This window comes from Ovis canadensis, chromosome 5, assembly GCF_042477335.2.
Source record: "Ovis canadensis isolate MfBH-ARS-UI-01 breed Bighorn chromosome 5, ARS-UI_OviCan_v2, whole genome shotgun sequence".
In the NCBI taxonomy this organism is placed as follows: domain Eukaryota; kingdom Metazoa; phylum Chordata; class Mammalia; order Artiodactyla; family Bovidae; genus Ovis; species Ovis canadensis.
Window position 1 is genome coordinate 16,295,584 of NC_091249.1, and position 16,094 is coordinate 16,311,677.

At 42.9% G+C, this 16,094-nt stretch overlaps 1 protein-coding gene across 2 annotated transcripts in view; it reads right to left on the bottom strand.

The window, feature by feature from the left end:
- RUFY1 (RUN and FYVE domain containing 1) overlaps positions 1–10,435 on the bottom strand; it is a 66,121-nt gene extending 55,686 nt beyond the window's left edge. The window contains exon 1 of one of the 2 annotated variants that reach the window (XM_069590419.1): positions 10,059–10,435. In XM_069590419.1, coding sequence (XP_069446520.1) covers positions 10,059–10,332 — 274 coding nt within the window. In that variant the 5' untranslated portion in view covers positions 10,333–10,435. The remainder of the gene's footprint in view (positions 1–10,058) is intronic. The other variant, XM_069590420.1, reaches the window with a different exon arrangement.
- Positions 10,436–16,094: the final 5,659 nt, after the last annotated feature.

The following is a 16,094-nucleotide window of genomic DNA, read 5'->3' on the forward strand; positions in this document are numbered from 1 at the left end:
TTCTCCAGGGGATCTTCACAACCCAGGGATCGAACCCAGGTCTCCTGCTTGGCAGGCAGATTCTTTACCACTGAGCCACCTGGGAAGCCCCTGATTACACAGTAGAAGTGACAAATAGATTCAAGGGATTAGATCTGATAGAGTGCCTGAAGAACCATGGATGGAGGTTCATGCTGTTGTACAGGAGGAGGTGATCAAAACCGTCCCCAAGGAAAAACATGCAAAAAGGCAAAATGGTTGTCCGAGGAGGCCTTACAAATAGCTGAGAAAAGAAGAGAAGTGAAAGGCAAAGGAGAAAAGGAATGATATATCCATCTGAATGCAGTTCCAAAGATTAGCAAGGAGAGATAAGAAAGCCTTCCTAAGTGATCAATGCAAAGAAATAGAGGAAAACAATAGAAGGGGAAACACTAGAAATCTCTTCAAGATAATAAGAGATACCAAGGGAACATTTCATGCAAAGATAGACACAATTAAGGACAGAAATGGTATGGACCTAACAGAAGCAGAAGATACTAAGAAGTGGTGGCAAGAATACACAGAAGAAATACACGAAAAAGATCTTAATGACCCAGATAACCACGATGGTGTGATCACTCACCTAGAGGCAGACATCCTGGAGTGTGAAGTCAAGTGGGCCTTAGGAAGCGTCACTACGAACAAAGCTAGTGGAGGTGATGAGATTCCAGTTGAACTATTTCAAATCCTAAAAGATGATGTTGTGAAAGTGTGGCACTCAATACGTTAGCAAATTTGGAAAACTCAGCAGTGGCCACAGGACTGGAAAAGGTGAGTTTTCATTCCAATCCCAAAGAAAGGCAATGCCGAAGAATGCTCACACTACTGCACTCATCTCACACACTAGTAAAGTAATGCTCAAAATTCTCCAAGCCAGGCTTCAACAGTACATGAACCAAGCACTTGCAGATGTTCAAGTGGATTTAGAAAAGGCAGAGGAACCAGAGGTCAAATTGCAAAACATCTGTTGAATAATCTTAAAAGCAAGAGAGTTCCAGAAAAACATCTACTTCTGCTTTATCGACTGCACTAAAGCCTTTGACTGTGTGGATTACAACCAACTGTGGAAAATTCCTGAAGAGATGGGAATACCAGACCACTTGACCTGCCTCCTGAGAAATCTGTATGCAGGTCAAGAAGTGAGTTAGAACCAGACATGGAACAACAGACTGGTTCCAGATTGGGAAAGGAGTATGTCAAGCCTGTATATTGTCACTGTGCTTATTTAACTTCTATGCAGAGTACGTTATGTGAAATGTTGGGCTGGATGAATCACAAGCTGGAATCAAGATTTCCAGAAGAATTATCTATAACCTCAGATATGCAGATGACACCACCTTTATGGCAGAAAGCGAAGAAGAACTAAAGAGCCTCTTGATGAAAGAGGAGCATGAAAAAGCTGGCTTAAAACTTAACATTCAAAAAACTAAGATCATGGCATCTGGTCCCATCACTTCGTGGCAAATAGATGGGGAGGTAATGGAAACAGTGAGAGACTTTATTTTCATGGCTCCAGAATCACTGCAGATGGTGACTGCAGCCACAAAAAACACTTGCTCCTTGGAAGAAGAGCTATGACCAACCTAGACAGCATATTAAAAAGAAGAGACACTACTTTACCAACAAAGGTTCATCTAGTCAAAGCTATGGTCTTTATGTAGTCATGTATGGATGTAAGAGTTGGACTATAAAGAAAGATGAGCACCAAAGAATTGATGCTTTTGAACTGTGGTGCTGGAGAAGACTCTTGAGAGTCCCTTGGCCTGCAAGGAGATCAAACCAGTCCATCCTAAAGGAAATCAGTCCTGAATATTCATTGGAAGGACTGATGTTAAAGCTGAAACTCCAGTACTTTGGCCACCTGATTCAAAGAACTGACTCATTGAAAAAAAAACCCTGACACCAGGAAAGATTGAAGGCAGGAGGAGGAGGGGACGACAGAGGATGAGATGGTTGGATGGCATCACCAACTCAATGGACATGAGTTTGAGCAAGCTCCGGGAGCTGGTGATGGACAGGGAAGCCTGCTGTGCTGCAGTCCATGGCGTTGCACAGTCAGACTCAACTGAGCATCTGAACTAACTGATCCTTAAAGAAGATACCAATCCCTAGGGTATAAACGAAGTCTAGTGGTCTTCGAATGGGAATAAATATGCAGGAAGTCCTGCAGAGGGCTAGGCAGGTCCAGATATTTTGAGGAAATTGATTTTTAGATCCTCAGGTTTCACAGGCACTCTTTCTTTACCCACTCTACGGAAGAATCACAGTTCACTCCTTGTCCCATATCTTCCTCCTGAGGCGCTGACCTGAGGTGCAGAAAGTACCACATACCAGATAGGGGTGAAGCTTCCTTTGATGATTAATCAAATCACTAAAAACTATTCCAGTCTTTCATTTGCTGAACTTAAAGAAACTTGATCTTGGGGGAGAGGAGTGGTTTCTACCCATCTGCTGGGTATCCTGAATTTAGAAAGTTTTTTTAAAAATTTATCTACAAGTAAAAATATATGTAATTGTTTTTGGTTGGTCTCAATACTTATTCCTTGGATGTGCCATTAACTTGATGGACATGTTCTCTAAATTAAATAAGCCAAGCTGCAGCCCTTGAAGAACATGTACACTAACTCTATTTTATTAATTCTGGCCACATCTTGGCATATGAAACCCTAGTTCCCTGATCAGGGATCAGACACGTGTGCCCTGTGGTGGAAGTGCTCAGTCCGAACTGCTGGACCACCAGGGAATTTCCTAAAGTCTTTTTGTCAAAACACAATGTATTGGCAAGATGTAATGATATAAGCAATGTTTAGATGTCTCCAACCATTTTGAGTGTCTAGGTTAAACAAAGTGAAAGAATTATAAGGCATAATTGTAATTTGATAGGTCTTGGTAAAGCCTTTTTTGGAGAACTTCCCGGAAAGAGAAATATCTTTAATGTTTGCAAGAAAGGTGATTTTCATTCGAACAAAATGAAAATCTGAACAAAAATTTTTTTGATCAAAAAAATGTTTTTAGATCAATGCGATTTGGGGCATATAGTTTAGAAGGAGTTCAAAGACCTGAATAACATTACTATAACAAAGCTGTCCATTTCATATCTGAGTTACTTTATTGTACAGGAGAAATTAACACAAGATTGTAAATCAACTGTACTTAAATAAAAAATTTTAAAATGTTTGGTAGAATTTACCAATGGGGGAAAACAAACCAACATGTTCAGTCCTGTTTTTTATTTATATGAGTTAGAGTTCTCAAGGATCACATCTATTAAAAAAACAAAAATAAAATTGATGCTGAGTTCCATCACATTTACATCAGTAAATCATGTATATTCATCTGCATTTTTTTAAATTAAAAAAGACACCATTCAGTTCATTAAGAGAAGTAATTCCAAGAAAAAATTATGTATAATTACTTATAAAATTATATTTGTATCCCTTTCCAGTAGTCATGTATGGACGTGAGAGTTGGACTGTGAAGAAGGCTGAGCACCACAGAATTGATGCTTTTGAACTGTGGTGTTGGAGAAGACTCTTGAGAGTCCCTTGGACTGCAAGGAGTTCCAACCAGTCCTTTCTGAAGGAGATCAGCCCTCGGATTTCTTTGGAAGGAATGATACTAAAGCTGAAACTTCAGTACTTTGGCCACCTCATGCGAAGTGTTGACTCATTGGAAAAGACTCTGATGCTGGGAGGGGTTGGGGGCAGGAGGAGAAGGGGACGACAGAGGATGAGATGGCTGGATGGCATCACTGACTCGATGGATGTGAGTCTGAGTGAACTCCGGGAGTTGGTGATGGACAGGGAGGCCTGGCGTGCTGCGATTCATGGGGTCGCAAAGAGTCGGACATGACTGAGCGACTGAACTGAACTGAATCAACTTAGGATTACTAATAATTTTAATGGTAATTCATTATAGAAGAAAAAAATTTTTTATACACACAGAGCTAAAGTCACAAGAAAAGTTTATTATATTACAAATTTTTTCTGAGATGTATGATAGGATGACCAATAAAAAAATTTAAAACATACATTAAGTAGATTGGAAATTCAGGGAATAAACGGGAAAAGTGCAAAATTTACAAATATTAAATAATTTTATTATTTATTAACAAGATAGATGGCAGAGTTAAGTTGTTAAGGTATTGATCACTTGATACACTTAAAATAATGAAACAGTGGTTTTATTTTAAAAAGTAGATTTTTACAATAAACCAAAACATTTATTGAAAATTATGATGAATTTTATGTATCACCTTTAAAAGTTGAAGTTTTTTTAAGGGGGTCATGTGAACAAAATATGTGAAGACTAGTGTTTCAGGAAGTGGCTCCTACAGTCATTCTTGGGAACACAGTAGTGTTTTGCAGCCATCTCATCCATTCCCCAGTTAGGTTAGTCACCAATTCCCATTCGAGCGCAATTTAGAGTCATGGAAAATTTGATTGGAAGGAACTTTAAGTTGTTTTATTTCTCCATATTACTAGCTTTGTGACCTTGGCTAAGCTATTTACATCTCTAAGCTTCATTAATAATAGTTCAACACAGCACACAGAATATCATAAAATTCTACACTTCTTGAATTGCCAAGTAAATGGTCTGATCAGGGATCTCGACCTTGACTGTTACAGAGGGGCTGAGCCTGTAACATAGAAGAGTGACCCAGTGAGAGGAAAAGCTGGAGAAGACATAAAGACACCTTGCTAGAGGAATGCTAACTGATCATGTATGCCAGATGGGAATTAGAAGAAACTGAGATCTGGATTTTTAATAGAAAACCTGGTAATTGGCTAAAAAAAAAACCTAAATGCTTTTACACTGTGCAGGATGGAAAAAAAAATGCAGCTACCAGCACAAACATCTCAGAGGGATGCCAGTGTGTTGTAACCTTGGTATAGAGAATACATATTCAGGAGAGTGGGCTCTACAGAATTTTTTATTGGGTTCTGAATTAAAGAGAAGTACCTAGAGTCTTTATAAATTTGAGTTTTAGTTTTGATTAGCCCTTTGGTGTCTCAAAAGATCTTATAATACAGTATGGTGTTACGCTGTACTGACAAAACCATTTTACACTTTCATAATTTTCCAGAATTTTCACTTATCACCTCAATGGTAAGTTAAGGAGTTCAGCAATATGCAATGAAAAAGGCGCTGTACTTCATTTTAGAAGGAGGCATATTACTTTGTGCAGTGGAGCTCTCACACATGGAAAATAAAATTTGCCACTGGAAGACAACAAAGAAAGGCATAATATAATCCCACTTACCTAATGGCAAATATATATCTAAATACTTTTAAAATTAAAGGCTGACTTCTTCAGTGAGTTTTGTTACTCATCCTTTAGAAAAAGAATACCCCCAAACCAAACAACTACAGAGAATGCAATCATTGTGGCAAGCTGTGCTACCAGAGCCATGTGGGTTAACATTTTAATACAAGTCGTTTCATGACATTCCACAGCATCTTCCTTAAACCTGGATCACCACAAAAGCTATCTGGCAAGAGCGCTGCTCATATGCAGTCTCTGCTCCTTCACCGCTCCCTCTGAACTCTCTCTGACCTCACTGCTTTTGTAAGCAGATAAGCAGATCAAAGGAAAAGAAATGAGCCAGCCCTGGCTGGAGTGGTGACCACTATCTTCTGACCTGCTTTTCTGAGGCCTCTGCAGAGCATGTTACCTGAGGTTCAGTTCCTTTTCCCCATTCCCACTCCTGCTCTATCTGATGACTTCAAATCTGGCTTACCATTGGGAAACCGGTCACATAGCTCATGCCAGCTGTTCCCCACCCTTTCGCCCTCAGTAAGCCATGCTCACGACTTTTGCCAGATTTCAGTGGCAGCTGTTTACTTAATTGACTAAGAAATCCATATGTATATTATAGCATATTACAACATTATTTAAAAACATCAAGGCATTGAGGTGATGTAACTAAGCACTGGCTTGAGAGGTAGCTTGTCTTGGTTCAAGTTCTGGCTCTGCCATTTCTGAGTAACTTGGCCAATTTAATTTTTAATTCAGCCTCCCTCTTTATAAACAAGGAATAAGAATGGTATCTATCACATGGTGCAGGCTACAGGAGTGGAGGCACCAAGTTCACCACCCCTTCCCATGGCCCTGCTGCTGCTGCTAAGTCGCGTCAGTCATGTCCGACTCTGTGTGACCCCATAGACAGCAGCCCACCAGGCTCCCCCGTCCCTGGGATTCTCCAGACAAGAACACTGGAGTGGGTTGCCATTTCCTTCTCCAATGCATGAAAGTTAAAAGTGAAAGGGAAGTCGCTTAGTTGTGTCCGACTCTTCGTGACCCCATGGACTGCAGCCTACCAGGCTCCTCCGTCCATGGCATTCTCCGGGCAAGAGTGGGGTGCCATTGCCTTCTCCAGTGAAAAAGGCATTGTACTTCACTTTGGAAGGAGGCATATTACTTTGTGTAGTGGTGGTCTCATGGCCTTCTCCCATGGCCCTAAGGGACTGCAATTTCCTGCAGGGATGCAGTCCCCATACGGTTGGGCGGGTGAGAAGTCCCTGCCAAGTTCCTGTCTAATGTGCTGCGGTGCTGGCAGCCTGAGGCAGGCCGGTGAACACCTGGCCCCGCATGACATCAACCCTCCCTGGGGCAGCATGGTCACCCAGTATGTCACAGACAGGTAGGGAGAAGCCCGAGGGAAGTTCAAGTGGACCAGAGTGGCAGAGAACCTGTCCCACGGAGACAGTGGGAGATGGGACCACACAGGAGCCCAGCTCCAAGGCCCCACACCTGTTCCTTTGTCCCATCAGACTTCACTTAACACAAATTTAAAGATAAGAGTTTCTATCGTGGGTACTTCCGAGGGCCTGGCCCTGTGCAATCATACTGATTAAAGCCTGCACTTCATGAACATCATGAAGCCAGTTCAGCTATCACCTAAGATTACTGTCAAGATGAAATGAACTAATATATGTACAGATTTAAGACTAATATCTGTCACCTAGGAAGCACTATATAAGTGCTGCTTATTATTTATAGCATTACCATAAATAGAAAAGTATTTTTCAAATATTTGTTCAACAAATATTATTCTGTGCTAGGCACAGTTCTAGGCACTGGCACATTTCCTCGCCAAACAGCTAACATTATTTGCTTACTGACAAGCCTCTAAGAAGACCTTGGGCCTTGACTCCCTGGACTGAACACCAGTGGGTGGGCATACAGTCAAAACGTGTAAAGGTGGCAATTTACTGGGAACCAGATTCCTGACTTAAATAGGTTCCTTCATTACCTTCTAGTCCTACTTTCCATTGCCAGAGAGATACAGTTTCCCATCTCAAAACAAGTGAGATTTTAAGCTTTATCAATCTTTCTTGGCCATTGAAACTATCACAATTCACTATCTGTGCTTTCTACATCAAATAGACATTGGATAGGATGGAATCAAGAAACCTCACAGGCACACTATAATACTTCTTAGGGAATACTTCACAGTCGTTAGTGAGCTCTGCCCCATAGCACTATGATGAAATGTTCTCAGGTCACAATCCAACACAGTGGCCTCTAGCTACATGTAGATTACTGAGCACTTAAAATGTGGCTGTTGTGACTGAGGAACTGAATTTCTAACCGTTAAACATCACATGTGGGTAGTGGCTATTGTATTGGTTGGCAGAGCTCTAAATATTTGGCTTTACAGGACTTTCTAAGTCACACTGTGTTAATCATTTAATGTTTCCATTCTTACTCATGTGCTGAAGTATTCTAGATGACAAAGGCTTAAAAGAGATGACTATAAGAGATCATTGAAGGCTATAAGAACTTTGTGAATCACAAAATTCCTATTTTACAGACTGGAAAATGTGATGACTTGCCTGTATCATACAGCTTGTTGGTTGTAGTGGTCGCCTGGAATTAGAATGGGAAAGACTAGAGATCTCTTCAAGAAAATTAGAGATACTAAGGGAACATTACATGCAAAGATGAACACAATAAAGGACAGAAATGGTACAGATCTAACAGAAGTGGAAGATATTAAGAAGAGGGGGCAAGAATACACAGAAGAACTATACAAAAAGATCTTCATGACCCAGATCACCATGATGGTGTGATCATTCACCTAGAGCCAGACATCCTGGAGTGCAAAGTCAAGTGGGCCTTAGGAAGCATCACTATGAACAAAGCTAGTGGAGGTGATGGAATTCCAGTTGAGCTATTTCAAATCCTTAAAGATGATGCTGTGAAAGTGCTGCACTCAAGATGCCAGCAAATCTGGAAAACTCAGCAGTGCCCACAGGACTGGAAAAGGTGAGTTTTCATTCCAATCCCAAAGAAAGGCAATGCCAAAGAATGCTCAAACTTCTGCACAATTGCACTCATCACACACACTAGTAAAGTAACGCTCAAAATTCTCCGTGCCAGACTTCAACAGTACTTGAACCAAGCACTTCCAGGTGTTCAAGCTGGATTTAGAAAAGGCAGATGAACCAGAGGTCAAATTGCCAACATCTGTTGGATCACTGAAAAAACAAGAGAGCTCCAGAAAAACATGTACTTCTGCTTTATAGACTACGCCAAAGCCTTTGACTATATGGATCACAACAAACTGGATAATTCTTAAACGAGATGGGAGTACCACCAGACCACCTGACCTTCTTCATGAGAAATCTGTATGCAGGTCAAGAAGCAACAGTTAGAACTGGACATGAAACAACAGACTGGTTCCAAATTGGGAAAGGAGTATGTCAAGGGTGTATATTGTCACCATGCTTATTTAACTTATATGTAGAGTACATCATGCAAAATGTCAGGCTGGATGAAGCACAAGCTGGAATCAAGACTGCTGGGAGAAATATCAATAGCCTCAGAAAGGCAGATGACACCACCCTTATGGCAGAAAGTGAAGAACTAAAGAGCTTCTTGATGAAAGTGAAAGAGGAGAGTGAAAAAGTTAGCTTAACTAAGATCATGGCATCCAGTCCCATCACTTCATGGCAAATAGATGGAGAAACAATGGAAACAGTGAAAGACTATTTTTATGGGCTCCAAAATCACTGTAGATGGTGACTACAGCCATGAAGTTAAAAGATGCTTACTCCTTGGAAGGAAAGCTATGACCAACCTGGACAGCACATTAAAAAGCAGAGACATTACTTTACTGACAAAGGTCCATCTAGTCAAAGCTATGGTTTTTCCAGTAGTCATATACGGATGTGAGAGTTGAACTATAAAGAAAGCTGAGTGCCGAAGAACTGATGCTTTTGAACTGTGGTGTTTAAGACTCTTGGGAGTCTGCTTGGACTGTAAGGAGATCAAACCATTCAATCCTAAAGGGAATTATTCCTGAAAATTTATTCGAAGGACTGATGCTAAAGCTGAAACTCCAATACTTCGGCCGTGTGATGTGAAGAACCGACTCATTGGAAAAGACCCTAATGCTGGGAAAGATCGAAGGTGGGAGAAGAAGGGGACGTCAGAGGATGAGATGGTTGGATGGCATTACCAACACGATGGACATTAGTTTGAGTAGGCTCTGGAGTTGGTGATGGACAGGGAGGCTTGGCGTGCTGCAGTCCATGGGGTTGCAAAGAGTCCTACACGACTGAGCGACTGAGCTGAACTGAAGCAGAACCCTCACCCTCTAAACTCCATCTGGTGTTCTGACTCCGCGGTGAGTCGGTATGCGCCATCAACAACTGGAGACGTGAGCTGGCGTGGAAGTTTGAGATTTAAAGCAGAAAAAAGTACATTTTCATTTCCTAAGTAAGTCTTTTAAAAATAAATACGGACTAAACTTAAATCCGTCCATTTTTTAGTATGAAGTTCACCAATGAGAATAAGAATGCTGTCTGGGGCACACCATAGAAGTGAAATTGCTCCAATCTCAGGCCACCCACGCCCAGGTATTTATCTTGACTCGGACGCACGGTGTAAAGAAAACTGACGAGTAGTTACGCGTGTTAACAACCTGTGTAGCAAGCTGAGTCAGTTAAACAGTCTTGCCAGCCTGGCACCCGTGGCAAAACAACCACCTGTCTGAGGGAAAGCTCACGCCGCGGGCCCGGCTGGAGCCTACCTGCGCGCGTCGCGTCGTCCGCGCCGCCGTCCGCGCCGCCCAGGCTCGCGGCCGCGCGCAGCGCGCTCCCGCAGCCGGCCGACAGGGTGCCTGTGGCCCTCCGCGCCAGGGTCAGGATGGGGGCGGACCAGGCTTCCGTCGCCGCCCGCGACTTCGCCGCCCGCCGCAGTTCGCCTGGGCCCGGCACCTGGCTCCGGTCCACGATCTCAAACTCTTCTCCCGGCTCCGGCCCCGGCTCCTGCTCCGGCCGGCCGCCGTCGCCCCCGTCAGCCATTTTGGCCGTGTCACGTGCCCCCGGCGGGCGGCGGGCGGCGGGCGAGGCGCTGGCGGGCGCGCGGGCGGGCGCTGTTACGTCCTCGCCGCTCGCTTTCGTGTTCGCGCCCGGTTTTCTTCCTCTTTCCAGTTCTACTCTCGTTTCTCTCAGTTTAGAAAAGCTCGGGAAGGCGCAAGTCATAAAATACGCATCCACGTTCTCATCAGCTGGGGGGACTTGTTTCCGTTGAAGTTCCTCTTGGGGTTTCTCCCTTTTTCGTGGTGCCTCCTATAACAGCCCCAAAGGCCGTAGTTTTCTTTGTGACGGAATTACCTCTTTTAAATTTTCATTTCATATTTTGCTTTGCTTAGCCATTATTCTGCGGTAGTTTTCAGAACAAACCCTAAAAGAGCGGGTAAGGAAACTCTGGAACAGTTCAGGCAGGAAGGCAGGACTTAAAAAAAAAATTAAATAACTGGAAACTGACAACTTGGCAGTGTTCTTTTGAACATACTGAGGTGGAATGGGAAGCAGAAGGTCCGGTTGCTTTTGCTCAGTCGCTCAGTCGTGTCTGACTTTTTGCAGCCCTAGGGACTGCAGGACATCAGGTTTCCCTGTCCCTGACTGACTCCTGGAGTTTGCTCAAACTCTTGTTCATTGAGTCACTCGATGCCATCTAACCATCTCATCCTCTGTCTCCTTCTTTTCCCTTCAATCTTTCCCAGCATCAGAGTCTTTTTCCAATGAGTCAGCTGTTCCCATCAGGTGGCCAAAGTATCGGTGCTTCAGCATCAGTCCTTCCCATGAATGTTCTGACTGGTTTGATAACCTTGCTGTCTAAAAGACTCTCAAAAGTCTTCTCCAACACCACAGTTCAAAACCATCAATTCTTCAGCACTCAGCCTTCTTTATGGTCCAACTCTCACATCCATACATGACTATTGGAAAAACCACAGCTTTGACTACATGGCCCATTGCCAGCAAAGTGATGGCTCCGCTTTTTAATACGCTTTTTAGGTTAGTAGTTGGGAGAAGGCAATGGCACCTCACTCCAGTACTCTTGCCTGGAAAATCCCATGGACGGAAGAGCCTGGTGGGCTGCAGTCCATGGAGTCCCTAGGAGTCAGACGCGACTAAGCGACTTCACTTTTACCTTTCACTTTCATGCATTGGAGAAGGAAATGGCAACCCACTCCAGTGTTCTTGCCTGGAGAATCCCAGGGATGGGGGAGCCTGGTGGGCTGCCGTCTATGGGGTCGCACAGAGTCGGACACGACAGAGGCGACTTAGCAGCAGCAGGTTAGTAGTAGCTCTTCTTTCAAGGAGCAGGCATTTTTAATTTCATGGCTGCAGTCACCATCTGCAGTTGTTTTGGAGACCAAGAAAATAAAGTCTCACTGTTTCCACTTTTTCCTCATATCTTTGCCATTAAGTGATAGGACTTGATGCCATGGTCTTAGTTTTTTGAATGTTGAGTTTTAGGCCAGCATTTTGGATTAAAAAGAGAAAGAGCCAACTCTCCTCTTTCACCCAGGGCAAGAGGCTCTTTAATTTTTAAAAAATTTGTTAATTTTTTTAATTGAAGGATAATTGCTTTACAGAATTAGGTTGTTGTCTGTCAAACCTGAACATGATACAGCCTTAGGTATACATATATCCCCTCCCTTTTGAACCTCCCTCCCATTTCCCTCCCCATTCCACCCCTCTGGGTTGATATGTGTGTGTGTGTGTGTGTGTGTTAGCCGCTCAGTCATATCTGACTCTGTGACCCCATGGACTGTAGCCTGCCGGGCTTCTCTGTCCATAGAATTCTCCAGGCAAGAATACAGGAGTGGATTGCCAGTCCCTTCTCCAGAGGAACTTTCAACCCAGGGATCAAACCCTGGCCTCTTGCATCACAGGCAGATTCTTTACCATTTGAGCTACAGAGAAGTCCCAGGTTTATACAGAACCCCTGTTTGAGTTTCCTGAGTCATACAGCAAATTCCCCTTGGCTCTCTATTTTACATATGGTAATGTAAGTTTCCACGTTACACTTTCCATACATCTTACTCTCTCCTCCCCTCTCCCCATGTCCATAAGTCTATTCTCTATGTCTGCATCTCCATTGCTGACCTGTAAATAAGTTCTTCAGTGCCATTTTTCTAGATTCCATATATATGTGTTAGAATACGATATTTATCTTTCTCTTTCTGACTTCACTCTGTATAATAGGTTCTAGGTTCATCCACCTCATTAGAATGGACTCAAATGCATTCCTCTTTATGGCTGAGTAATATTCCATTGGGTATATGTACCACAACTTTTTATTTAGTTCCGCTTCACTTTCTGCCAGTAGGGTGGTGACATCTGCATATCTGAGGTTATTGATATCTCTCCCATCAGTCTTGATTCCAGCTTGAGCTTTGTCCAGACTGGCATTTATTATGATGTACTCTGCATAGAAGTTAAATAAGCAGGGTGACATACACAGCCATGATACTCTGTTCCCAATTTTGAACCAGTTCGTTGTTCCATGTCTGGTTCTAACTATTGCTTCTTGACCTGCATACAGGTTTCTTAAGAGGCAGGTAAAGGGTCTGGTATTCCCATTTCTTTAAGAATTTCTGACAGTTTGTTGTGATCCACACAGAAAAGAGGCTTTAGCGTAGTCAATGAATTAGATGATCTTCTGGAATTCAATTGCTTTTCCTATGATCCAACAGTTCAGTTCAGTTTAGTTCAGTTGCTCAGTCGTGTCCCACTCTTTGCAACCCATGGACTGCAGCACGCCAAGCCTCCCTGTCCATTTCACCACTCCTAGAGTTTACTCAAACTCATGTCCATTGAGTTGGTGATGCCATGCAACCATCTCATCCTCTGTCATCCCCTTCTCCTCTTGCTTTCAATCTTTCCCAGCATTAAGGTCTTTTCAAATGAGTCAGTTCTTCACATCAGGTGGCCAAAGTATTGGAGTTTCAGCGTCAACATCAGTCCTTCCAATGAACATTCAGGACTGATTTCCTTTAGGATGACTGATTGGATCTCCTTGCAGTCCAAGGGACTCTCAAGAGTCTTCTCCAACACCACAATTCAAAAGCATCAATTCTTCAGTGCTCACAGGACTAGTGGAAAAACCATAGCCTTGACTAGATGGACCTTTGTTGGCAAAGTAATGTCTCTGCTTTTTAACATGCTGTCTAGGTTGGTCATGGAGAAGGCAATGGCAACCCACTCCAGTACTCTTGCCTGGAAAATCCCATGGACGGAGGAGCCTGGTAGGCTGCAGTCCATGGGATCGCTGAGGGTTGGACACGACTGAGCGACTTCACTTTCACTTTTCACGTTCATGCATTGGAGAAGGAAATGGCAACCCACTCCAGTGTTCTTGCCTGGAGAATCCCAGGGACGGGGGAGCCTGGTGGGCTGCCGTCTATGGGGTCGCACAGAGTCGGACATGACTGAAGTGACTTAGCAGCTAGGTTGGTCATAGCTTTCTTTCCAAGGAGTAAGTGTCTTTTAATTTCTTGGCTGCAGTCACCATCTGCAGTGATTTTGGGACCCCTCAAAATAAAGTCTTCCACTGTTTCTCCATCTATTTGCCATGAAGTGATGGGACCGGATGCCATGATCTTTGTTTTCTGAATGTTGAGCTTTAAGCTAATTTTTTTACTGTCCTCTTTCACTTTCATCAAGAGGCTCTTTAGTTTTTCTTCACTTTCTGCCATAAGGGTGGTGTCATCTGCATATCTGAGGTTATTGATATTTCTCCTGGCAATCTAGATTCCAGCTTGTGCTTTATCCACCTGACATTTTGCATGATGTACTCTACATATGAGTTAACTAAGCAGGGTGACAGTAAACAGCCTTAACGTACTCCTTTCCCAATTTGAAACCAGTTCATTGTCCATGTTCAATTCTAACTGTTGCTTCTTGACCTACATACAGGTTTCACAGGTGTTGGGTAAGCTGGTCTGGTATTCCCATCTCTCTATAAATTTCCACAGTTTGTTGTGATCCATACAGTCAGAGGTTTTTTCTATGATCCAATGGATTTTGGCAATTTGATCTCTGGTTCCTCTGCCTTTTCTAAATCCAGCTTGAACATCTGGAAGTGCTTGGTTCATGTACTTTTGAAGCCTTGCTTGGAGAATTTTGAGTGTTATTTTACTAGCATGTGTGATGAGTGCAATTGTACAGTAGTTTGAACATTCTTTGGCATTGCCTTTCTTTGAGATTGGAATGAAAACTGACCTTTTCCAGTCCTGCGGCCACTGCTGAGTTTTCCAGATTTGCTGGCATATTGAATCCAGCAATTTCACAGCATCATCTTTTAGGATTTGAACTAGCTCAACTGGAATTCCACCACCTCCACTAACTTTGTTCGTAGTGATGCTTCCTAAGGCCCACTTGACTTTGCACTCCAGGATGTTTGGCTCTGGGTGAGTGATCACATCATCGTGATTATCTGGGTCATGAAGATCTTTTTTGTACATTTCTTTTGTGTATTCTTGCCACCTCTTCTTAATATCTTCTGCTTCTGTTAGGTCCATACCATTTACATCCTTTATTGTGCTCATCTTTGCATGAAATGTTCCCTTGGTGTCTCTTATTATCTTGAAGAGATTTCTAGTGTTTCCCCTTCTATTGTTTTCCTCTATTTCTTTGCATTGATCACTTAGGAAGGCTTTCTTATCTCTCCTTGCTGTTCTTTGGAACTCTGCATTCAGATGGGTATATCTTTCCTTTTCTCTTTTGCCTTTCACTTCTCTTCTTTTCTCACCTATTTCCAAAGCCTTCTCTGACAACCATTTTGCCTTTTTTCATTTCTTTTTCTTGGGGGTGGTTTTGATCACTGCCTCCTGTACACTGTCATGAGCTTTCATCCATAGTTCTTCAGGCACTCTTTCTGTCAGATCTAATTCCTTGATCCTGTTTGTCACTTCCACTGTATAATTGCAAGGGATTTGATTTAGGTCGCAACTGAATGGTCTAGTGGTTTTCCCTACTTTCTTCAGTTTAAGTCTGAATTTGGCATAAGGAGTTCATAATCTGAGCCACAGTCAGCTCCCAGTCTTGTTTTTGCTGACTGTATAAAGATTCTCCATCTTAGGCTGCAAAGAATATAATCAATCTGATTTCGTTTTTGACCCCCTGGTGCTGTCCATATGTAGAGTTGTCTCTTGTGTTGTTGGAAGAGGGTGTTTGCTGTGACCAGTGAGTTCTCTTGGCAAAACTCTGTTAGCCTTTGCCCTGCATCATTTTGTACTCAAAGGCCAGTTTTACTCCAGGTATCTCTTGACTTTCTGCTTTTGCATTCCAGTCCCCTATAATGAAAAGGACACCTTTTTTTGGTATTAGTTCTAGAAGGTCTTGTAGGTCTTCATAGAACCATTCAACTTCAGTTTCTTTGGCATTAGTGGTTGGGGCATCAACTTGGATTACTGTGATATTGAATGGTTTGCCTTCAAAACAAACAGAGATCATTCTGTCATTTTTGAGATTACAATTCAGACTCTTTTGTTGACTATAAGGGCCACTCCATTTCTTCTGTGGCTTCCCTGATAGCGCAGATGGTAAAGAATCCACCTGCAATGCAGGAGACCCAGTTTGATTGCTGGGTTGGGAAGATCCGCTGGAGAAGGGATAGGCTACCCACTCCAATATTCTTGGGCTTCCCTTGTGGCTCATCTGGTAAAGAATCTGCCTGCAATGCGGGAGACCTGGGTTCGATCCCTGGGTTGGGAAGATCCCCTGGAGAAGGGAAAGGCTACCCACTTCAGTATTCTGGCCTAGAGAATTCT